The sequence below is a fragment of the Narcine bancroftii genome, chromosome 3, assembly GCF_036971445.1.
Source record: "Narcine bancroftii isolate sNarBan1 chromosome 3, sNarBan1.hap1, whole genome shotgun sequence".
Classification (NCBI taxonomy): Eukaryota; Metazoa; Chordata; class Chondrichthyes; order Torpediniformes; family Narcinidae; genus Narcine; species Narcine bancroftii.
The window spans coordinates 213,518,553-213,542,999 of record NC_091471.1 but is presented as its reverse complement, the minus strand read 5'-3'; the positions used below and the strand labels follow the sequence as shown (position 1 = coordinate 213,542,999).

General features: G+C 40.7%; 1 protein-coding gene across 16 annotated transcripts in view; it reads left to right on the top strand.

Moving 5' to 3' along the window:
* The window catches only part of LOC138758107 (calcium/calmodulin-dependent protein kinase type II subunit delta), a 461,931-nt gene that overhangs the window by 285,983 nt on the left and 151,501 nt on the right, over positions 1–24,447 (top strand). For 8 of the 16 annotated variants that reach the window (XM_069926557.1, XM_069926558.1, XM_069926555.1 and 5 more), the window contains exon 6: positions 13,685–13,757. In XM_069926557.1, the coding sequence (XP_069782658.1) occupies positions 13,685–13,757 (73 nt within the window). Of the gene's footprint in view, positions 1–13,684; positions 13,758–14,681; positions 14,755–24,447 lie in introns of all 16 variants that reach the window. The other 8 variants (XM_069926551.1, XM_069926554.1, XM_069926549.1 and 5 more) reach the window with 1 other exon arrangement.

Below are 24,447 nucleotides of genomic sequence, written 5' to 3'. Positions count from 1 at the left end.
TCTTGGAGGCTGCCTACAATATCGAGTCTGAGGAGTTCATGTGCGATGAGGGCAGACTGACATTCAGGTCGGTGGCTGTCAGCCTTATCTAGAATGGTTCTGATGTTCCAGCATGCTAGCTTGAGTTTGTGAGCATCTTTTGAGGGGGAGGACATGGAGGGGGAGGACGTGGACATGTTCTCGGGCCTGCGCAAAGGAGCTTTAGGTGGAGTGCAATGTGCGCAGTACTGGCCCCACCATTTGCACCCATGGTTTGTGTGCCGTGGCCGAGCGAACTGGGACGTGGCAGCGAGGTCCTTGGGTCGTAGGTTTTATATCGGAGTGGCCTTCTCCTATGCAGGTTTCTTACCCGGGGAGGCAGGCACCCCTCCATATCTTAATAATGACTAATTAAATCTCTATCTATAAACTGTTTCAATTCTATCAGAATTCAACCAGGACATCAATAATGGCGAATGGTCCGATACAATTCTAGGTTTATATTTATAGTACATACTTAATCCTTCCTTATAGATGATCTGAAATTTTAAAAAATCTATTCTAGAGTAAGAATCAAACTGATAAGAATAAAATGAATAATCTCTCTCTTTTGGATTCAATTTCCTCCAAATATCCGTCAAATTTAAATCTTCCATGGACATCAATATTCTTTTAGCCATTTTTGTTTTCATTAAAGATTTTTGTAGATTTATCAAAAATTGGATCCAAACAACAATTAAAATCTTCACCAATTATTATATTTCCATTTGTTTGTACCAAATTAAGAAAAGCATCTTGAATCAATTTTTCATTATCTATATTAGGAGCATACACATTCATAGAAATCCAATATTCTGAATAAATTTGACTATTTACCAACACAAATCTACCAACAGGATCAATAACTGTTGATTATAATTTAAATAGAAAGTTGTTTTATTAATTAATATAGCCACTCCTCGTTCTTTGGAATTAAAAGATGAAGCTATAACTTGACCAACCCATTCTCTCTTTAACTTTTGATATTCTTTCTCCTGCAAAAAAGCAATATCTACTTTCAACTTCTTAATATGAGCTAAAACACTCTTCCTTTTAATTGGATTATTGATCCCGTTCACATTAAACTTTACATAATTCAAAACATATGTTACCATAATATAATTTAGAAAATACTCAACTCTCCTCTCCACCCCGGGTTGTTCCAGCTCCACAGTCAACTTTCAAAACATATCATTCCAAAGATAAAAAGAAAAAACCCCAAATAATAATAAAATAATAAAAGAAAAAGAAGAAGAAGAAAAAACCTCAAAAGCTCTGATTAGGTCAGCACTAACTCCCTTAATTACGGCAAGTGGCTCTCACCGCTAGTGGCATGAGGCCTTGGAAGAGGAAAGCAGAAAAAAGAGAATCCGCCTCCCCCAGACAGAATATCACAATTTAATTTCAGTCAGTCAAGGTCTCTATTGACTTGATCATCATCAATTTCAACTTGAACTTCAGTCAGTTGCCTTCCTGGTGAAGTCTCTCCTTTTGATTTTTCTTAATCCCTTTCCATTTGTTGAGATGAATAAGATTGTCTCCATTCTGCTTAATATTAGGCAATGAATTGGAAAATTCCAAAGGTTCAGACTCATTATAGCAAATAATTGTGCTTGAAATTGTCCATAAAAAAACTAAGAACTGCTGGATATTGAAAACAAATTTAATTTCCTTCTTCAACAAAACTGACTTTGCTGGGTTAAATTTTTTTCTTCTTTTGACAATTTCAATACTCAAATCTGCATAGAAGAATATTCTATTACAGGTACACAATCCTTTATCCGGAACCCTTGGGGGACAGTGTGTTCTGAATTTTGGATTTTTCAGGACTTCAGAAAGCCCACCCAAATTGTGCTGCCATCCCCACCCCCTTCCAGTCCCTCAGCCATCTCCCACAACCACGGTCTCTCGGCCACCCAGAAGTTTCCCCCAACCGTGGTCCCTTAGCCGCCTCCCACAACCGCAGTCCCTCGGCCGCCTAGACATCTCCCCAGTCCGCCCGGACATCTCCCCCAACCACCGGTCCCTCACCTGTCTCCCCCAACTGCGGTTCCTCAGCCTCCTCCCCCGACCGCCACTCCCTCAGCCGCCCAGACGTCTCCCCGACCATCGGTCCCTCAGCTGCCCAGCCGTCTCCCCTGACCACCGGTCCCTCGGCCGTCTCCCCCGACCGCTGGTCCCTTGGCCGTCTCCCCCGACCGCGGTCTCTCGGCCGTCTCCCCCAACCGCCGGTCCCTTGGCCGCCCAGCAGTCTCCTCCGGCCGCCTCCCCCAACCACCGGTCGCCCAGCAGTCTTCCCCGACTGCCCGGCAGTCTCCCCTGGCCGCCAGTCCCTTGGCCACTTCCCTCAACCGCCGGTCCCCACATGCTGGATTTTGGAGCTTTCCGGATTTTAGGTGTCCAGATAAAGTATCATGTTCCTGTATTCTGGATAATTAAAGAGCTTTGCTGTTACCTTGAACTGCCATTTTCAAAATCATTTCTCTATCTTGATAACATAAATATTTAATCAAAATAGAGCGTGGCAGTTGTCCTGGATACGCTTTTTTCTTAGAGATCTATGTGCTCTATCAAGTTCCAAACCATTTGGAAAATTCTCTGATCCCAGAATTGCAGGCAGCCATTTTGAAAAAGTTGTACTGGATTATTGCCCTCAAAGCCCTCAGGCTGGCCAACAATTTAAATATTTCTTCTACTCTGATTTTCCAACATATCAACATTTTGCAATAAATCTTTCTTCTGAATTTCCCACGCCGTAAAAGAATCTTCCATCTTGTTAATTGTATCTTTACATTCTTCTACCTCCATATGACATTCCTAGAAATCTTCTTCAAATTTTTGAACTTTAATTTTAATGTTGTCAACAGTGTTATTACATTTTGCCATATCGGTCTTCATTTCAGTCATTTCTTCTCTAATAGCTCCCAATTGAGTGGTAAAATCTGCTTTCACTTCAGCAAAATTTGCATCCATTTTTTCACTAACTGAATCCATTTTTTCAAAAATGTTTTCAAAAATCTGTGAATCAAGAGGTTTTGGGGTAACATAATATGCTCTCATTTTACCTTGAATATATTGGTCTCCTCCTCCTTCTTCTCACTATGATTATGGCACAAGATTTTCCTCTTCCACTCCTACCTCTTCTTCTTCTTCTGGAGAAGTTGCCAGTGGTTGAAATTGCAAGCGGGCTTTCTGCTTAGCCCTCGTTTGACCTGCAACCATAGAAGAAGTCAGGTCTGCAGACTCTGACTCGGTCAATTCCGCAGTGCGCATGCACGAAGTCCTGCGCATGTGCATTGGTTCCACAGACAGTTCAGTAATTTTCTTCTGTGCTCCAGCGCCATCTTCTCCAGCTCCCTGAGAAGGTGGCGCTGGAATGTGGATTCTTATCCATGGAGGCTTTGAAGATCAAGGGTGGGGAGGAACCAGGATTGGAGGCTGAGTCTTCAAGGTAGGCCCAGTTTCTTCTGTCACTGTAACTTCAGTTATAGCCTTTTTTTTGCAATTTGTGTTCTAGATTTTTTTGGATCCATTTTTTAAGACCTCTAGAAGAATTTTTAAATTATTCAATACTTAAAAAAAAAATGTTAAAACAGTATGGTATTAATTAATTCTGCCAGGAGAGGCGTTTTCCACATCTTCTCCCTATGCCATCACGCCACGCACCCCCCCCCCCCCGACGAAACCTTCTTAACCATCCTGCCATTTGTGACCTTGTCAAAGGCCTCACCAAAGACCATTTCTTCATCAATTTTCCTAGTAACCTCTTCAATTCTAAAAGATTGATTAAACATGACCTACCATTCATAAAGCCATGTTGACTATCCCTAATCCAAATACTTGTCTATCCGATCTTGTAAAATACTTTCCAATAACACTTAGTGCTGATGTCAGGATCAACAACATATAATTTCCCAAATTATTTTTAGAGTTTTTTTTAAACAACGGAACAACATCTTCAAATCCTCCAGCACCTCATTTGTGGCTAAGAATGTTTTAAATATATCTGCCAGGCCATTGCAATTTCCACACCAACCCCCCACCCACCCCACTCAAGGTCTGAAAGAATACCTTATCCATCCTTATTTGTCTGAAGACAGCAAGCACCTTCTCTTTAATTTGCATAGGTTCAATTACCTCACTGGACCACCTCATCTTCACAATGGAAGTCCAATCCTTTTATACCTTCATCCTCCATAAAGAAAGTCTTAAAGCACTTTCCTTCTTTCGGGACCAGAGGCCCAACCAATCACCTTCTACCACCACTCCCCTCTGCCTGGTAGAACTTGTCTTCACTCTAAAATACTTTGTAACTCATCTCACTTCCACCAAATCAAAGGAGTAGCCATGGGTACCCGCATGGGTCCCAGCTGTACCTGCCTGTTTGTGGGCTTTCTGGAACAATCCATTGACGACTACCTCAGTGCTCTCTCATGCATCCGCAATGAGCTCGCCAACTTCATTCACTTTGCTACCAACTTTCACCCTGATCTCAAACTCACCTGGTCCCTCTCTAACAACACTCTCCCCTTTCTGGATCTCTTTGTGTTCATCTTGAAAGACAAGCATTCCACCAACATATTACAAACCCACCAACTCCCACAACTACCTAACTACACTTCCTCATACCCTGTCCCCTGCAAGGATTCTATTCCCTTCTCGCAATTGTTCTGTCTCCACCTCATCTTTTCCCAAGATGAGATCTTTCCCCTTTCCCTTAGTCTGCTCTTCACCCCCCCTTCCCTCTCTATTCACCTAGCCATCCCTCTTCCTCTTGCTTGTTTCTCTGCCCTCCCTTTCCTCCTCCTCCTGCCTTTGTGACCATGCCTCCCCTCCCCCCCCTTACCCTTTTATTCGGATGCCTGCTGACATTTTTCCCTACCTTGATGAAGGGATCAAGCCCGAAACATTGGTTATGTATTTTTATCTTTGCTATATAAAGTACACTGTTTCACCTGAGTTTCTCCAGCATGGTGTTTTTTCTTCAAGCACTGTGTCCCCTCTTTCAGATCATTAATGTACATTGTAAAACAGTTGCAAGTCCAGCACCGACTCCTTTGGCACCTGGATCACCTCCTATTGCCAATCAGAAAATCACCCCTGCATCCCAACTCTCTACTTTCTCTTGGTTAACCAATCTTCTATCCATGCTAATGCAACCTTAAAATATGTTAGTCTTTTATGCGGCATTTTATCGAGTGCCTTCTAGAAATCCAGGCAATGTCCATCCACTCCCCTCTATCGCGCTTGTAATATCCTCAAAGAACTCCAGTAAGTTTGTCAAACAGATTCTGCCTTTGCTGTATCCAAGCTGCGTCTGTTTGATGGATCCATTTCACTCTAGATGCCTCCCTATTTCTCCTTTAATGATAGATTCAAACATTTTCCCAACTAAAGATGTTAAACTAACTGGCCTATAGTTCCCTACCTTTTGCCTACATCCTTTTTTGAATAGTGGTGTGACATTCACTGTCTTCCAATCTACTAGGATCTGGCTAGAATCCAGAGAATTTTGGTAAATTATCACCAAATCCTCAACTATAACTTCTGCCATTTCTTTCAGTACCCTGGGATGCATTCCATCAGGACCCAGGGGACTTATCAATCTTTAGACTACTTTAATGATAGCTATTATATCCAGGTCCTCTCCTCCCATCACATCCATTACATCTGTCTTTGGCATGAAGGAAGTGTCCTCCACCATGAAGACCAACACAAACTAGTCATTCAAAACCACATGGTTGGCGTAGCAGTTAGCGCAACCCTTTTACAGCGCCAGTGATTGGGACTGGGGTTCCAATCCATTGCTGTCTGTAAGGAGTTTGTACGGTCTCTCCGTGTCTGTGTGTTTTCCCCGTTGACTCTGGTTTTCTCCCACTGTTCGAAACGTATCAGGGGGTCTAGGTTAATTGGGTGTAAATTGGGCGTCACAAACTCATGGGCTGAAATGGCCTGTTACCGTGCTGTATGTCTAAACTAAATTATCCAATATCAATTCCACCTTCTGAACCTCCAATGGATCAACCTTTACTTTAGCCACTCTTTTGCGCTTTATATAATTATAACACTTTTACTGTCCGCTTTTATGTTTTGTACTTATCTTTTCTCATAATCTACCTTCTCTCTCTTTATTGCTTGCTTCATGGTTCTTTGTTGCTTTTTAAAGTTTCCCAATCTTCTAGTTTCCCACTGCTCTTGACGCTTTTAATCAAATATTATGGTTGTCTTTACTCTTGCTTTTAACTGGAATATACTTTTGCTGAGCACCTTGAAAAATATCTTTGAAAGTCTTCCACTGTTCCTCAGCCATTCCTCCATATAGCCTGTGCTCTCAGTCTACACAGTGAATCCAACATTCTAGTTATCATGTTTGGTGAACATGATACCTTGATCACTCTTTCCAAGAGGATCCTTAACTACAAGATCGCTAATTTTAACTGTTTCATTTCACTGGACCATATCCAAGATAGCAGATTCCCTTGTAGGTTCATTAACATGATGTTCAAGAAATCCATCACATATGCATACTATGAAGCCCTGCTTAAGATTGCCTTGACCAACCTGATTCATGTAGTCGATGTGCATGTTGAAGTCCCCCATGATAACTACTGTTTCATCCTTACATGCCTCCAATATTTCTGAAATATTGCCTGTGCCACTGTTACGTTATTATTGGGTGGCCTATAAACAACTCCCACCAATGATTTTTTTCACCCCCTTCAACGTTTTACTCCTTATTGCTCCAATCGCATCCTTAGCTAAGAACGCTTCCCCTTCCTACCTTACTACTGATATCCTGTCTATTCCCCTACATATACTATCCCTGATTACCACCATATTTCTCTTCTTCCCATACACCCCCCCCCCTCCGAATGACTTCCTGAACCCACAGTGTTGTACTTAGCTTGCTCATCCTTTCTACAGTCCCCTCTCCTATCTACACAAGGCAGGAGGTAGCCCTCCAATGAGGAAAGAAAGAGTTGGAAACCAGGAGAAATGGAGGCATCAGGGTAGGGAAAGAGAGAGACTGTGAGGGGTTTAACGGAAATTGGAGAAGTTGATAATGAAGCTGTTTGTTGGAGGCTATTGAAATAGAATATAAAGAATTGTTCCTCCAATTTCCAGGTAGCCTCAACTTTGCAATATATGAGGCCATGGGCAGACATATCAATGTGCAGTGGGGTGTGGAATTGAAGTGGTTGGCCACTAGAAGGACATTGTTGTTGCATTAGACAGAGCAAAGGTGCTCAACAAAATGATCTAAAGTATTCTGCCTTGAGGTTGGTGACTAGCAATTTTCTCCCCTTTGTGATTTTTATTAATGACTTAGATGAAGAAGTGGAATAGGTTTGCAGATGATATGAAAGTAGGATGTTTTGTTGACAGTATGGAAGGTTGTCGTAGGTTACATCAGGCAGTAGACTGGTTGCAGAATTGGGCGGAGATGTGCAGATGGAGTTCATTACGGGTAAGTGAAGGGATGCAGTTTGGAAGTTTGAACTTGAAAGTGGACTATGTAGTTAATGCCAGGATTCTGAACTGTGGAGGAGCAGAGGGTTCTTGGGGTCTAAGTCCTTGGATTCCTCAAGATTACCACACATTTAAGAAAGAATATGATGTGCTAGTCTTCATTATTTGGGGGGGGGGGGGCGGGTGGTTAGGATTCAAGAGCTGTGGGGTACTGATGCAGAATCTATAAAACTAGTTAGACCATACTTGGAGTATTGTGTTCAGTTCTGGTCACATTATTAAAGGAAGGGTGGAGAGGCTTCAGAGAGGTGCAGAGGAGATTTAGCAGGATGTTGGTTGGTTTGGTGAACATGTCTTATGAAACCTTGATGACTGAGTTTTTCTCTTTGGAGAGACGAAGCATGGGGTGACTTAATAGAAGTATATACGATTACGAGAATACGATATGATGGACAGCCAGCTCCTTTTTCCCAGGGTAACAATAGCAAATATCTGTTGAAAGTGGAGGAATGTTTAGAGGAGATGTCAGATGTTTTTTTCACAGTGGTGGATGCCTGGAATGCATTGCCAGGAGTGATGGTGGAGGCTATTAAATTGGGACATTCAAAAGACTCTTAGAACATAGATGTAAGAAAAATACAAGATTATGGTTAAGTGATAGGGAAGGATTTGATAGTTGTGGAGTAGCAGGCATTACATCATGGGCTGAAGGGCCTGTCACGTTCCAGTTTATTTATCATCTGATTACATAAGGTCTTTCTTTGTTCTTTTCTTTGGCTTGGCTTCGCGGACGAAGATTTATGGAGGGGGTAAAAAGTCCACGTCAGCTGCAGGCTCGTTTGTGGCTGACAAGTCCGATGCGGGACAGGCAGACACGGTTGCAGCGGTTGCAGGGGAAAGTTGGTTGGTTGGGGTTGGGTGTTGGGATTTTCCTCCTTTGCCTTTTGTCAGTGAGGTGGGCTCTGCGGTCTTCTTCAAAGGAGGTTGCTGCCCGCCAAACTGTGAGGCGCCAAGATGCACGGTTTGAGGCGTTATCAGCCCACTGGCGGTGGTCAATGTGGCAGGCACCAAGAGATCTCTTTAGGCAGTCCTTGTACCTTTTCTTTGGTGCACCTCTGTCATGGTGGCCAGTGGAGAGCTCGCCATATAACACGATCTTGGGAAGGCGATGGTCCTCCATTCTGGAGACATGACCCATCCAGCGTAGCTGGATCTTCAGCAGCGTGGACTCGATGCTGTCGACCTCTGCCATCTCGAGTACTTCGACGTTAGGGATGAAAGCGCTCCAATAAAAATAAATAAATGACACTTGCTAAATAGTGCAGCCTCGGACTGTTAGTGTGAGTGGTTCATTTAGTTGTTCAACAGTGTCACTACCAATGGAAAAAAACTCTTTCTCAGCCTGGTGGTTCTGACTCTAATACTCCTGTATCTCTTTCCCGGTAGGATGAGTCATAAGATGTGAATGTGGAGGTAGGGATTCTCAACAATTTTAAGTGCTCTCTTCAGACAATGATCCTGGTAGATCATGTCACTGGAGTGGAGGGAGACCCCAGTAATTCCCTCTGCCGCTCTTATGGTCCTGTGGATTGACCCCCAATCCAATGCTCTACTGCAACTGTACCACTCTGTGATGCAGCTGCCCAGGATGATCTTGTTGGAGCTGTAGAAAGTTGACATGATGGTGGCTGAAACACTTGCCCGCTTCAGTTTTTTTTTCAGGAAGTGCACCTTCCTGACAAGGGAGTAGATGTTGTGTGATCAGGATAGGTCACTTGTTTAATGGATTGTGAGGAACTTGATGCTCTCTACTCTCTCCACTACTGACTTGTTAATGTGTAATGGAGGGTGGTCATTCCTGGTTCTCCTGAAGTCCACGATCTTCTCCTTCGTCTTGTCCACATTGAGACTAAGGTTGTTACTCTCGCACCATTTCACGAGATTTTCCACCTCTTCTCTGCAGTGTAACTCATGTTGTTGCTGATGAGGCCAGCTACTGTCGTGTCTTCTGCAAACTTAATGACATGGTTGGAGCTGGGTCTGGCAATGCAGTCATGTGTCACTAGTGTGAACAGAAGTGGGCTGAACTCCCAGCCCTGAGGTGCTCCAGGGCTCAACATTCTGCTGCCAATCCATTAGGTAGTCCAATGTCCAGTTCCAGAGAGGACAGTTTCTCCACCATCCTTTTGGAAATGATCATATTAAATGCTGAGCTTAAGTCAATGAACAGCAGCCTAGCATATAAGACATAATTTTCCATGTAGATCAGGGCAGAGTGGAGGGATAAGCCCATAGCATCATCGGTAGAATGGTTTTGTCTCTAGATAAATTGAAATGGGTCCAATGTCTCTTGGATATGTGCTTTGATGTGTTCCATCACCAGACGTTCAAAGTATTTCATAATGGTGGAAGTCAGTACCACATTAGAGCAATAATCATTGAGGCCTATTACTGTCGCCTTGTTAGGTACTGCAATGACTGTGGTTGTCTTGAAACCTGTGGGAACGATGGACTGTTGCAGTGACATGTTGAAGATGTCCCGAAGGACTTCCTTCAATTTGTCTGCATAGTCCTTTAGTACCGAACCATGTATGTCGTCTGGTCTCACTGCTTTGTGTGGGTTCACCTTGGATAGGGTTCTCCTCACCTTGGCCACGGCTATGCAGGGGGCCCGTTCACCAGGGAGTCATGGATCTTTCTTTGGCATCAGCCTGTTCTTCTCATTAAACCTTATATAGAAGAAGTTTAGTCTGTCTGGAAGGGAGGCAGGCATTCTTAGTCTTTAACTCACATGGTTGCTGAGTGATCCATTATAGTCTTGATCATTTGTCACATGCTTCTCTTGTCATTGGTGAAGCAAGGCTGACTAATGGATCTTCTATACATTCCCATGCTTTGCCTTCTGGATTGCACAGAAGAGTTCAGCCCTGGCTGATCTTAGTGCTATCCTATCCTCTGACCTCAAGGCAGCATCATGAGCTCTGAGAAGGGCCTGGACCTCTGCATCTAACCATAGTTTCTGGTTAGCCCTGGTTGATCTCAGTGACATATGCAATGCACTTGGTGATGTAGCCAGGCACTGAGCTTGTGTACACCTCGATGTTTACATGGCCTTTGTAGGTAGATGCCTCTCTGAGCTCCAGTTCATGGTCTCAAAGCAGTCTTGCAGCGCTGCTGTGGCTCCCCTGGCTATATCCTGATCTCCCTGCAAACTGGCTTAGTCTGTTTTGACAGCAGCCTGCACGTTGGGGTTAGCAGGACGGATATGTGATCTGAGTAACCAAGGTGGGGGAGAGGGGAAGCTTGTATGCACCTGGAACATTTGTGTACTTCTGATTCAGGGTGTTTTCTCCTCTGTTGGTGAAGTTGTCATGCTATTGAAACCATGGTAAGACTGTTTTCAAGTTGGTCTGATTTAAGTCGCCATCTACAACATGGCACTGTCAGGGTGGGACATCTGGACTTCGCAAATGGAACCGTAAATCTTCTTCATGGCTTCACCCTCATTAGCTGAAGGCAGACATAAACTACGTCAATCAGTATGACCAAGAATTCCCTGGGCAGATAGAAGGGTCTGAATTTCACCATTAACTCTGCTGAGCAGAAGGTCTTTGTAGCAGAGATATGTAATGTTCTATGTTCCAGCTATCTCATACAACATGCCTTCAGCAGTTTGATATTTCACTTCCTTTGAAGAGTGATCATTTTAGTTTACAATTGTATTAATTTCCTTATTTTGCAATTATTCTTCGATTTCATGAAAACTATAAACAGGTGAAAATAAACTGGTGTCAGAAATGTGTAAAGTAAATACCCTTTATTTTATCATGTCAAACTTTCATAGAGTCATTGAGTTACATTGTGAGATTCACTTTTGTGAACACAGGTACTGTATACGTTTCCCTTGTTTGATCAATTGTGTGATGCCAATTTTAAGCTATAGCAGCAATCAAGTAAATTTTAGACATTTTGAGTTAAAGTGGTCCTCAGTTTTGGGCTCTAAAGATCCTTCCTTTGTGGGACCTTTCATTCAGAACATGTTGGACTTCCACATGAGCTTGGAGTCATTCAGTCAGCATGAGTTCTGATGAAGTGTCAACATAAAACATAAGCTCTGTTTCTCATCCCACAGAGGTTTCCTAATCTGTTATTTCCAACATTTTTTGTTTTAACTTAAGCATAATTTTATCTTTGAGCAGGTTGCAGGTATGGTTTCATATTGGAGATTCCAGATCTGAATGTGGATATCCTTTTAGTGAATTCAGATATTTTTTTCCTGTTCAGATTGTTGCAGATTCTTCTTAGTACTCTTTCCCTCTTCTAACCGGCTGATATTTTCCTCCAAGTGCTGCCAAGCTCAAGATTCCCGTGCATGTGCACACAGTGTGAAAGTTCTGAATGTGTTGGCACCTGTTTGTCTCTATTTTCTTGACTGGACTCAATTGCTTGACTTGTCATGGAAACAGTGTCTCCATTCACTTGAATGGCAAGCACATAACAAAACATGTTTTGTTTTAAATTTGTTGTTTAGTTAAATGTTTTAAGTGTTTGTAACTGTTTCATAGCTTTTATTTTAGATTTTAAATCACTTTAAACAATTAATTTTAAAAGCTTTTCAACATGGGCAGTATTCAGAAACATTTCTAGTTTCGACAGCCATGATTTGACAAGAATCAGGGAAAGCCACCAGTCAGTATTTCTGCAGCCTTTCTGTTTAGGTAGGAAGTTGATGAATGGGGACATCTTGAACCCAAGTTCAAACTTAGCACATGGAAGTGTGCGTGGATTGCTAAGAAATTCTGGAACAATAATTGAGGACAGGAGTGGGAAAGATAGTATTCAAACAAAGTGAACCCAACTAATGGACACCATGATTTAATAAATCAATAAAAGAAATATTGCAAGTGAAAATGATTACAAACACTAAATACATGAAAAATGGAGAATGCAAATATCATATAAGACCATCCAGTCCTTCGATCTTGCTTTATCATTCAATATGATCAAGGCTGATTATATGATTTCAGTACCCTATTCCTACCTTCTCTCCATAACCCTTGACCTGTTTAGCCAATAGAGTCACATTCAACTCCTTTTGAATCTATCTCAATGGCCTCAACAATTTTCTGTTGTTGGGAGTTCCACAAGTTAACAAATCTGAATAGAAAAATTCCTCCTTAGAAAAGCAAAGATAAAGAGAAAATATTGAATTGCCTATTGAAGGCCATAAAACAGTAAAATATTCGATGGGAACATTAAAAAGGGGAAAGATGGAATCTTTTTCATGTCTCATTTAAAGCAGAACACATCCAGTGATGCTGTGTACCTTTCAGATGCGACAGGTTTCATTAGCACAGCAACCAGAGGATACAATTCAAAGTGGTCCACTTTTTGAATTCAAGCCTTGTTAAGATTATGCTACTGCATTTTCCATTTATATTTTCATTTTGATGCAACCGTGCCTGCCTGTCCCGCATCGGACTTGTCAGTCACCAACGAGTCTGCAGCAGACATGGACCTACCCCCCCATAAATCTTCGTCCGCGAAGCCAAGCCAAAGAAAGAAAGAAGAGGAAAGATATGGGGATTTTCTCACATTCTTTCTCCTCGACAAAAATCTAATTGAAATGAAAGCTTTGTTGCAGTAATCATCAATTCCTGTTGTATAAGTATTTAATTTGCCGAGAAATAATTTTATCTGAGGTGAAAGGCATTAATTTTCACAACCGCTGATGATAAAATAAAAGTGTTCATCCTATTTTTGTGGGGGGTGGGATCTAGATAGGTTTTAAACATAGGCCTGACAGCTAAGGTTGTGACAGAATTTGCACTGACATTTACTTTATCTTGCATAAAACGCTTCAGACATGGCTTTATTTTCTTGTGAAATGCAACTTGCAATGTTTGGTCTGGCTAGGCCATTTAAAATAGTTATATATAATATTCTTGCCTAGCAATAAAAGATTATTTTCCTTTACAAACTAATTAGATGCTTCTTTAAAAAAATGTTCTTGTTAATGACGGTGTTGCTCTATTTAAAACTTGTAAGTGTGGCTTTGTTCACTGTCACTGTTTTTATTCTTTTCTCAATTTCAATTGATGAAGTTCTATTCAGTTCTGTGAACTTTCTATGTGTGTGCTGTGAAAATGTACCCTAAATTTCTTCTCCCTTCTATTCTACCCTTGTTTCTTTACAGTCATTGTATACAGCAGATTCTAGAAAGTGTAAATCATTGCCACCTCAATGGCATAGTTCACAGGGACCTGAAGGTCAGTATTTACCCAGAAAATGCAAACAGAATACCTTCATAGAGGTGGAAAAACAATCTTAAAGCTCTCTCTCTCTCACCTCGATGCAATCTTGCATGGTGCCTCTTAGCAATTTGCAAGTCCACATGCCTGCTGGGCATCATGATCGAAAGCGGTTGAATTGGAATTGGGGAAACCATCTAAATTTTAAAATCCTGGGCACACCTTTCTTCAAAACGTGTGTTTGAACTTTATGGTGAAACGTGCAAATGTGTTGCAATACTTAGATGAAAAACTTTGCTCATGATGCATTGCTGTGTGTGAAAAATAAACACCACTTCTGTTCTGAGACTTAGGCTGTGATAGCAACTATTGGCACAACTGGTCACACGTTACTTCATTGGAATATGGATGGGCAAAAAAATGAAATCAAGGAAATAGAAAATATTAGTAAATAGTGACACTCATTTAAACCTAAATTGGTAAATACATTCTGACTAGTGTGTTTATAACAAAACATATTATTGCAAATGCAAAGCCACTGAGTATAACATTTCCTTGAAAAGCACTCGCTTTTCAAAGGTGGTGTTATGATAATAATTATGTTTAATTAGATAAATATACTTAATTAAAGAATTTGTCTATTCCTTTTTTTCCCCCCATTGGCTAATTGTAATGTTATCGTTATGATTGAGTGTCGAACTAGTAATTTCTCCCACTTATTAAAAGTCTGCTATAAACAGAGTTAAAGAAAATGAACGGAAACAATGAACTCTTGATTAAAAGCCGATGGTTATTCTGCTGGAGCACGTGTGTTTAGATCCGTTAAGGATGACATGCAAAAATACCAGTTGTTTGCTATTAACCATGAAGCCAGTCTCTCCAGCAGTGCACAGAGTGAGTGTCAGCTTGGAACTAACACACACCCCTGGTGTTTGCATGCAGTCATTGCATTCAGCAGATCCTGGAAGCTGTGCTACACTGCCATCAAATGGGTGTGGTCCATCGAGACCTGAAGGTGAGTGATTTGAACAAGATGATAACTTGAACAGTTCAAATAGTTCTGCTGTCATATCTGAAGTGGAATCAGAGCTCCAATTTGAAAACTGATTTTGTTCACAGTGTCAGAGAGCTGTTGGACCCCAGAAAGCCATTCCTTTGATAGATGTCACAGCTTGCAGCACAGAAGCAAATTAGGGAAAGACTTCAGCATTTATAATTAAGATATTCTGGTTCCCCTTTCTTAGTCTTCTTGGGCTGTTCTTCACTGTTGTTTAGAAGGTGGAGATTAATTCAGCAGTATGATTATACAAGTGATGGCTTTAACCAAGTGGCCATCCTTAGCTTGCAGGCAATTTGATTTTGAAAGCAAAAAGTGCCAAAGTTAATGAGGAAGGCATGGATAAGTACAATCTGTTGATACATATAGGTTTAAGGATCAAAGTTACTCAGGTCTAATGCCGTCCAGACGTAATCTAAATAATTTATTCTCCAATTCTAGATTTGAAAAATAGTTATTTGGTTGAATTGCACTAAGCTTACTAGCCTTAGTATAATAGTATCCCTACAAAAGTTGATGGCTTGATTGGGGAGCAGGGAATGAAAGGAGTACCACTCTGTCCCCATACCTCTCTTACCTGTTCATATTAGTGCTTAGGCAGTGGAGATAAAAAAAAGTTAATAAAATTACCCTTAATATGCTGGTGTGCAACTAAAGACTTCTTCCCCTTAAGTAAAAAGCATCCATGTCTCAAAATTGTTATAATTTGGCACAATAAGAATAAGAGGTGATTTAACAGAGGCATAAACATTTCTGAGGGTTATATATAGAGTAAATGCAAGTTGGCTTTTTCCACTGAGATTAGGTGAGACAAGAACTAGAGGATATGGGTTAAGGGTGTAAGGTGAAATGTTTAAAGGGAATATTGGAGGGAGCTTCTTCATGCAGAGAGTGGTGAGAGTGTTGAACGAGCTGCCAGCTGAAGGGTGAATGCAGATTTGATTTCAACATTTAAGAAAAATTTGGATGACTACATGGATGGGAGGATTATGATCTGGATGCAGGTTAGGGGAACTAAGCAGAATGATGGTTCAGCATGGACTAGAAGGGCTGAAGGGCCTGCTTCTGTGCTGTAGTGTTCTATTTCATTTTAATGCAAGTCCAAAGGATGATAGGCATGCAAGAAATGAATCAAAATTGGTGTTATATATAGAACCATAGAACATTACAGCACAGAAAGAGACCCTTCAGCCCTTCTAATCTTTGCTGAACTATTATTCTGTCTAGTCCCACTGACCTGCTCCCAGTCTATATCCCTCCATATCTTTCCCATCCATGTACCCAGTCCAAATTTTTCTTAAATGTTACAATTGAGTCCACATTCACCACTTCAGATGTCAGCGTGTTCCATGCTCCATGTGAGGAAGTGCCCCCAAATGTTCCCCCTAAACTTCTCCCCTTTCACCTTTAACCCATGACCTCTGGTTTGCATCTCACCTACTCTCAGTGTTATCTGGAGAGCCATTATTTTATGCTCTACGACGTTCTTTTTGCCATACCAAGGAGTGGGAAAGGGGGAACATTCGTAATATCTTAAAAATTAATATACCGGTGCTTAAATGTCATGCATTTATATTTGTTCCATATATCCAAGTCGAAGGCTCTTATGGACCTTTGTGGTCCTAGAATTTTAATGAGTGGAACTTGCTCAAAAAAGCTGACAGTTCTGGATTTCTTTCCAACAGAGTTTAATTTAGGTATGTTAACCAGGGTTCTGCAAACTTAAGCATAAATGCTTATTTTTCATTTTTGTTGTGACTTTTGCAGTGAAATATTACATATACATGGAGCATAGTACAGGCCCTTCAACCCACAATGTTGTACCAACCTATGTAAACCTCCTTCCGATTTAACCAGCCTCCACCTTCACTCCTGGCAATGTATTCTAGGCACCCACCCTCCCTGTGTGGTTGGGGGTGGGGGGTGCACATACCTTTCACATCACCCCTAAACTTTTATCCACTCATCTTAAACAAATGTCCTGTAGATTTACTATTGTCACCCAGGGAAATGTGCTGGCTGCCCACCCTTACAACCCTTACAATGTTATATTAAGTCACCTCTTATCCTTTATTGTGAAAAAGCCCTCATGGAGAAGGGTTATTAATTCTAAGTGGAAACAAGTCAATTAACTAGACATATTTGTTTCATATTGCAGGAAAGTTTTGTTTTACTCTTAACAAGAATGAGCAACAAGTTTGGAAGTTACAAACATCATTGAATTGTGTAGCATAGAAATAGGACTTCTCATCCATTCTATACCTATCTACACGAATGCCAGTTGCATGCATTAGACCCATATCTCTTCACGCATTTCTTATCCAAGTACCTGTTAACTATTTTATTTTAAAAATTAATATACATGAACATGTCACACGAACAGTTGGAATGAAACCACAAAAGAAGATAACATAGAGTTACGCTCAACAATTTTAACAATATGTAATCGCCATTAAATGGTTATCTGCAGTAGTTTGATAAATAGTGTCATAGCAACAGACTGACTGTGTCTATACCAGTGGTTCTCAATTTTTTTCTTTCTGCTCACATACCACTTTAAGAGGTGCTCTGTGATTAGTCAGGGATTGCTTAAGGTGATATGTGGGTGGAAAGAAAAAGTTTGAAAATCACTCATTAAGTGCACGGTTTCAGAACTCCAAAGGAAATGGGCCAATGACAATTTTTCTCAAGCAAAATATTTCAGTAACAATTGAGTCTAGAGCAGTGATTCTCAATCTTCCCTTCCCACCCACCTTAAGCAATCCCTTACTAATCACAGAGCACTTATGGCATAGCGATTACTTAAAGTGGTATGTGAGTAGAAAAAAAAGGTTGAGAACCACTGTATATACCAACTAAAATGCCCATCTACACTAATCCCACTTGCCCACATTAAACCTCTTTCTCTACACCTTACCCTTTTAAGAAAATACCTGCTCTGCCTAAGGGACCAAGAAGCAGCAGGGAATTGTGTAAGTAGCCCACATCATCACACAAATTAACCTCCCTCCATTGGCACCATCTATAACACCCAATGTCTTAGAAAATACATTAAAGGACTTATCCCACTTGGTTTCACTTTGTTCTCCCTCCTTTTGTCAGCAGAAGATACACGAGCTTGAAAACACAAACCTTAAGATTCAAGGACCATTTCTTTCCTGCTGCTATTGGACTCTTAAATAGGCCGCTTATTGATTATACCCTTGGACTGCTTTAACTGTACTTTTCTCCAGATTCTGCACTTTTGTCTTGTAACAGTATACCCTCACTCTTTGACTTTCTGTAATACTGCACACTTCATTTATGTTCTATTATTGCACTACTTGCTGAACTTAAGTATGGTTTGACTTGCTTGGATAGCAACCAAAAAAAATCTCAAAATAAATGCTGAAATCTGGTGCAGGGTTGTATTTAAATTTATGAGTGCAGATAAATGTCATTTCTTGTACAAAGTTCAAAATAATAATGGCATTATAAATTTGAACTTCCAGTTGTCGACCTAAACAATTTGCTACTTTCATCTTCCAGCCATTACCTTAATCTGTATGTTCCACACATTTAGTCCAAAACTGCCCTTTCAGTGAAATTGTGTATTGGATAACAAATAAATAATTTGGAAAAGCTCTGCACCATTGAGAGGAATTTGTCTAAACCAAATTAAATAATTGCTAACAAAGGAGCAATGTATTGTACCACGTATGACTGCAGATATTTGAGATCGATGCTGTTTAATTGGCATTTACCATACTACTAAATAACTAACCTGGTGGTAGTGACGAATGTTCCACAATTTGAAATCCTTTTATTGTTGTACTATACATGATTAACATTCACTTCCTAACATGCTGCTTTTGAAAGCAATTGTATACATTTTAGATTGGTGTTCAGTATTAATGAACAGACTTATCTTGTGATTCATTAAATCAAAAGTTGTGTTCTCAGCAGGGTAGAGTTTGAAATTTGTTGTAAAATATTAGTTTTAATATTGTAATATTAGTTGTAATATTATTAATTTGTAAGTTATCAATTTTATTTTATTATGTATCACACATCTTGCCCAAATTTTCTGTTCAGATCACCAATAATGCCAGGTTTGCTGCAGATTTAGAAAGATCAAGTTGATGTTGTGGCTTTTAGAGGGACAGGATTGGATCCTGGGTATCGGTGTTTTAGACACGACAGGGAAGGTGCTAAAATTGCTGGAGACATAGCTATCAGAGCTTCACTTAAAAAGGACCTAATGGTGAGCTCAGCTACTGAAGCATTGTGGATAAAAATCAGAACAAGAAAAGTGCAATTACTCTGCTAGGGCTGCACTAAAGGCTTCCCAATAGTCACCAGGAGGTGGAAGAACAGATAGGTAGACAGATTATGGAACATTGCAAAAGGTTCATGTTTGTCATGTTGGGAGACTTTAATTTTCCCAATATTAATTGGGCTGTCATTGGTGCCAGAGGCTTAGATGGGGTCTAATTTGTTAAGTGCATCCAGGAGAGATTGTAAAAGCAGCATGCAGATAACCCAACCAGGAATGAGACCACAATTGTCCTTGTATTGATAAGTGAGCCTGGCCAGGTGATCAATTTCAGTGAGGGACCATTTTGCGAATAGTGATCACTCTTCTTTAACTATCAAGATAATTATGTGAAAGGATTAGCACGGGCCTGGAGAAAAGTACTAAATTGGCAGAGTGCAAATTAAGACCAGATTAGACAGGCTTGGGAGAGTGAATTGGAAGCAGCAGTTATCAGACAAGCCCACAACTGACACGTTGGAGTTGTTTAAGGATCAACTGATATCACACTGATGGCATGTTCCAGTGTGAAAGATCTTAAGGTAAGAGAACCATGAAGAAGAACCATGAAGAGGGATCATGAAGGAGGAGGCCTATGTAAAGTTCAGGAATATACAGGTATGCGCCAATTAACATCCGTTCGGGCAACGTCCAACTGCATATATTTCCGTGCTCCCATAAGGATGAGTTCAGAAATCCCAATTGGAGAATGGGACATAGCAGACATAACCGAACGTACGCAGCAACTTCCCACACGCAACACATGTATTTCATGTCTTTAGCATACAAAGGCTTATGTAGGCACTGAACTTCCTATCAATCATGGCTCCCAAACGCAGCAAAACCAGTGCTAGTGATAGCAGCAACAAGAGGCAAAGGAGAATTATCGATTTGGAAGCACAAAGGTGGAAAAACAGTGCTCGCGAATTAAGCACATCGTACTCGACAATCACGATGATCCTCAAAAACAAAGAAAAATTCTCCAAGCTGTTAAAGGTTTGGCTCCACTGTAAGCTACAAGGTATCAGATATGGAGAAATTGCTAATGACGTGGATTGAGGACCAAGCACAAAAGTGGGTCCCTCTCAGCTCATTGACGATCACTGCTAAGGCAAAAACCTTGTTCCAGATGCTTAAAGAAAAAGCAGATCCAGACTACGATATCAAGTTTAGTGCTAGCTCTGGGTTGTTCAGACGCTTCAAAAAGTGTTTCTCCACTGCATAATGTGAAAGTGAGGGGTGAGTCTCCCAGTGCCGATGAAAAGGCAGCAGAAGAATTTGTTGAAACCTTAGATAAACTAATTATAGAGGGAGGTTATTTGCCCCAGCAAAATTTTAATATGGACGAAACCTCCTTATCCTGGAACTGAATGCCTGAAAGGATCTTCATCCATAAGGAGGCCAAGTCAATGCCAGGCTTTTAAAGACATAATGACAGGGTCATTAGGAGGCAATGTTGCTGGCTACAAGTAAAAGCCATTTCTTACTTGGCAAAGTGAAGACCCCAGGGCTTTCAAGAATATTAACAAGCACAATAAAAAGTTCTGGATGACACAAATGCTGTTTTAGGATGCCCTTCTCGATTGTTATGCCAGTGAAGTGGAGAAGTACTGCTTCGAAGAAGGCATACCTTTCAAGATTTTGACAATGCTGCAGGACATCCCCCTTTCATTGGTGACCCCAACGTCAAAGTGGTGTTCCTCCCACCAAACACCACCTCTTTAATCCACTAATGCACCAAGGAGTTATTGTAGCATTCAAGGCCTATTACCTGAGGAGGACCTTTACTCAGGCTGCAACTGATGACACTGATGCAGTTCTGGAAGGAGTACAACATTTTCTACTGCATAAAGAACCTTGCTTGGGCCCAGGATGATGTGACCAAAGAGTGCATGAATGGCATATGGAAAAAATACTGACATGGTATGTGCATGACTTCAAGGGATTTGAAAAAGGTGATGTGATTGCAAGGATTAATAGAGCTGTTGTCGACATGGTAGCACCAACCTGAACCTAGACATAGATGATGAGGACATTGAAGAACTCCTGGAGATGGGTCCTGAGAAACTAATAAATGAAGAGTTGCTAGAACAAGAGAGAAATGCTGAAGAAGAGGCAAGGGAAAGGAAACTGCAGAAGAAGAAGAACAGGTGCAGGAGATTCACTGTTGAGGGGTTGGCCAAACTATTTGCAGACCTTAACAGCTTGCTGAAAAGATGGACCCAGACACTGAATGCTTTTCACTGATATAGAGGATAGAGAGGAATGCTCCTGCAGTGTTTGCTGCACATAAAGAAAATTATAAAGAAAAGAAACAGCAAACAACACAGGACATATCCCTGAAGAAGCCAACACCTCCCCAGGAAGAGCCTCAGCCAGGTCCTTCAGGCATCACAGAGAGACCGTTCATCCATGGAAGTTATTCGTCCTGAAACTCTTCCAGTGGAAGACTGTGAGAACAGTGACGCGGGTGATCCTGATCCTCTTTGTTGAATTGTGTGTGATACACACTAAGAAAGTGTTTACATAAAAGTTTAACAGGTGAAAAAAAATTAAAGTTTAATTTAGCATAATTTCAGTATCCCATACACCATATTACTGCATATACTTAAAGGTATTTGATTAACATCCACATTACTTAACACCCAGATTCACAGAACATTAAACGGCGCATACCTGTACAATCTGGCTTACAGTGCCTTTTGGGACAAAGGCACTTTTTTCCTTTATTTACCCCTATGCTCCACAGTTTTAAATTTGTAATCAAACAATTCACATGTGATTAAAGAGCATATTTCAAATTTTATTCAAGGTTATTTGTATATCTTTTGGTTTGACCATATAGAAATTATAGGACTTTATATATGTAGTCCCTTTATTTCAGGGCTTGATAATATTTGAGACATATCAACGGTATGTATTTTAAATTAGTCATGTCTAGTTGCATATCCCTTTCATGCAATGACTGCTTGAAGTCTATGATTCATAGACATCACGAGGTGCTGAGTATCTTCTCTGGTGATGCTCTGCCAGGCATCTACTGCAGCCAGCTTCAGCTCCTGCTTGTTTTGGGGGCTTTTCTTCTTACGTTTTCTCATCAGCTTATGGAAGGCATGGTTCAAGGATTTATATCAGGTGACTGACCTAGCCATTCAAGAATTTTCCAGTTGTTAGCTTTGAAAAGCTCCTTTGTTGCTTTAGCATATGTTTAGAATCATTGTGTTTTTTTTAAATTTAGACATACAGCATGGTAACAGGCCATTTTGGCCCACTAGTCCATGCCACCCAATTTACACCTTAGTAATCTACCCTGGAACATTTTTGAATGGTGGAAGGAAACTGGAGCCCCTGGAGAAAACCCATGGATACATGGGGAGAGTGTACAAACTCCTTACCGAAAGCACAGGATTTGAATCCCCAGGCTGGTACCAATCACTGGCATTGTGCTAACCACTACGTCAATCTGAAGCACCATCTAATAAGTTTGGAGGGATTTGCTCAAACTTGAGCAGATAAGATGTTTCTATACACCTCAGAATTCATTTTGCTACTGTCACAGCAGTTACATCATCAATGAAAAATAAGTGCGCCAGACCCTGAGGCAGCCATACATGCCCAGTCCATAACATCCACGCCACCATGTTTCACAGATGAGGTGGTATGCTTTAGATCTTGGGGAGGTCCTTTACGATTCTACATTTGCTGAAGCCATTACTCTGATACAGGTTCATCTTGGTCTCATCTGTCCACAAGACTTTTTTCCAGATTTCTGCAAACTGTAATCTGGGCATCCTGTTTCAGTTGCTAACTGATGGTTTGCATCTTGCAATGTAGCCTCTGTATTTCTCTTGATGACATCTTCAGCAGATTGACACATTCACATCTGCCACCTGAAGAGTATTTCTGATCTATTGGACAGGTGTTTGGGGATTTTTCTTCATTATGATGAGAATTTTTTTGTCATGAGCAGTGCCCTACCAGTCCCTTTGAGATAACTGAGCTCACCAGTACACTCTTCTTAATGATGATTCAAACAGATAGTTTTGGTAATCCTAAAGTTCGGGTGATGTCACTTACTGTTTTAATCTTGTTTTTCAGCCTCATAATGTCTTCTTTGACTTTCATTGTCACAACTCTGGTTCCCGTGTTTAAAAATGGAAACTACAGACTCCAAAGATAATCAGAATCTTAGAAGCAAGCCTAGCTCTCTTATACCTGCACCAATTAATCAATAAAACATACTTGAATAATCACAAACATCTGTGAAATGTTCCAAACATTGTGGTGCCCTGAAATGGGGGAACTGTCTAAAAAGTCCAGGAATTCTACATGGTCAAACCAAAATTTATAAAAGTAACCTTGAATAAAATCTGGAATGTTCATTTTAATCCAATATGAATTCTTTGATAACATATTTAAAACTGTGGAACACAGGAGCAAATAAAGGAAGAAAAGTGTCTTTGTCCCAAATGTTATGGAGAACACTGTATAAAGATTGCAGGAAAGAGGTTGATCATGGCATTGGTGGGGCTAAAAGTTGAGGTCATGAGATGTCTTTTGCAAGCAGGATTTTAAAAAATTCATGGCATCTTTCTACTTAGGTTAAAAAAAATTAAGAGGATGCCATCACTCAACAAAATAGGAGGACATTCATTCTTGAAGTCAGAGCAAGTGAGCATTTCTTAAGGAGAAGGACATAGACACTAACAGGGGAGCATAATGTGGAGGATGCTTGTGTGCATGTGCATTTTGAGATCAAGTTGGAGGTGGCATTGGGTCTTTTGAGGAGCATTAACGTGAACATCCCCTTGGACTGAAGGGATATATTTCTGATTATTGAAAGAGGCAAACAAAGAGATTGATGGACCCTTGAAGAAGATCTAGTGACAGGAGTGGATGTTGTCCACATGGATTTTAGAAAGGTGTTTGACAATAATAAGGCTGATTCAGAAGCTGCAGATGCATGGGATCCATGGTGAGTTGATAATTTGGATGTGAAATTGGCTGGTTCATAGCTAGTAGTGGTGGAAAGGTCTGGAAGCCTGTGACCAGGGCTTGGTGTTGAAAACTCTGTTGTTTATGTCCTACATAAAGGATTTGTATATCAAAGTAGGAAGGTGGGTTGGTGAGTATGTAGATTATAAAAATATTGGTGGAGTTGTGGTCTGTGTAGGGGGCTATTAAAGAATACCACAGGATATAGATCAGTACTGAAATGGGTAGAGAAATGGCAGATGAAATTCAACTTGGACAAGTGTGAGGGTTGCATTTTGCAAGGTCAAATGTAAGGCAAATGCAGTAAATAGGGCTTTTAAAAGTATTGATGTGCAGAAAAGCCGTATGATCTACTTGGTGTC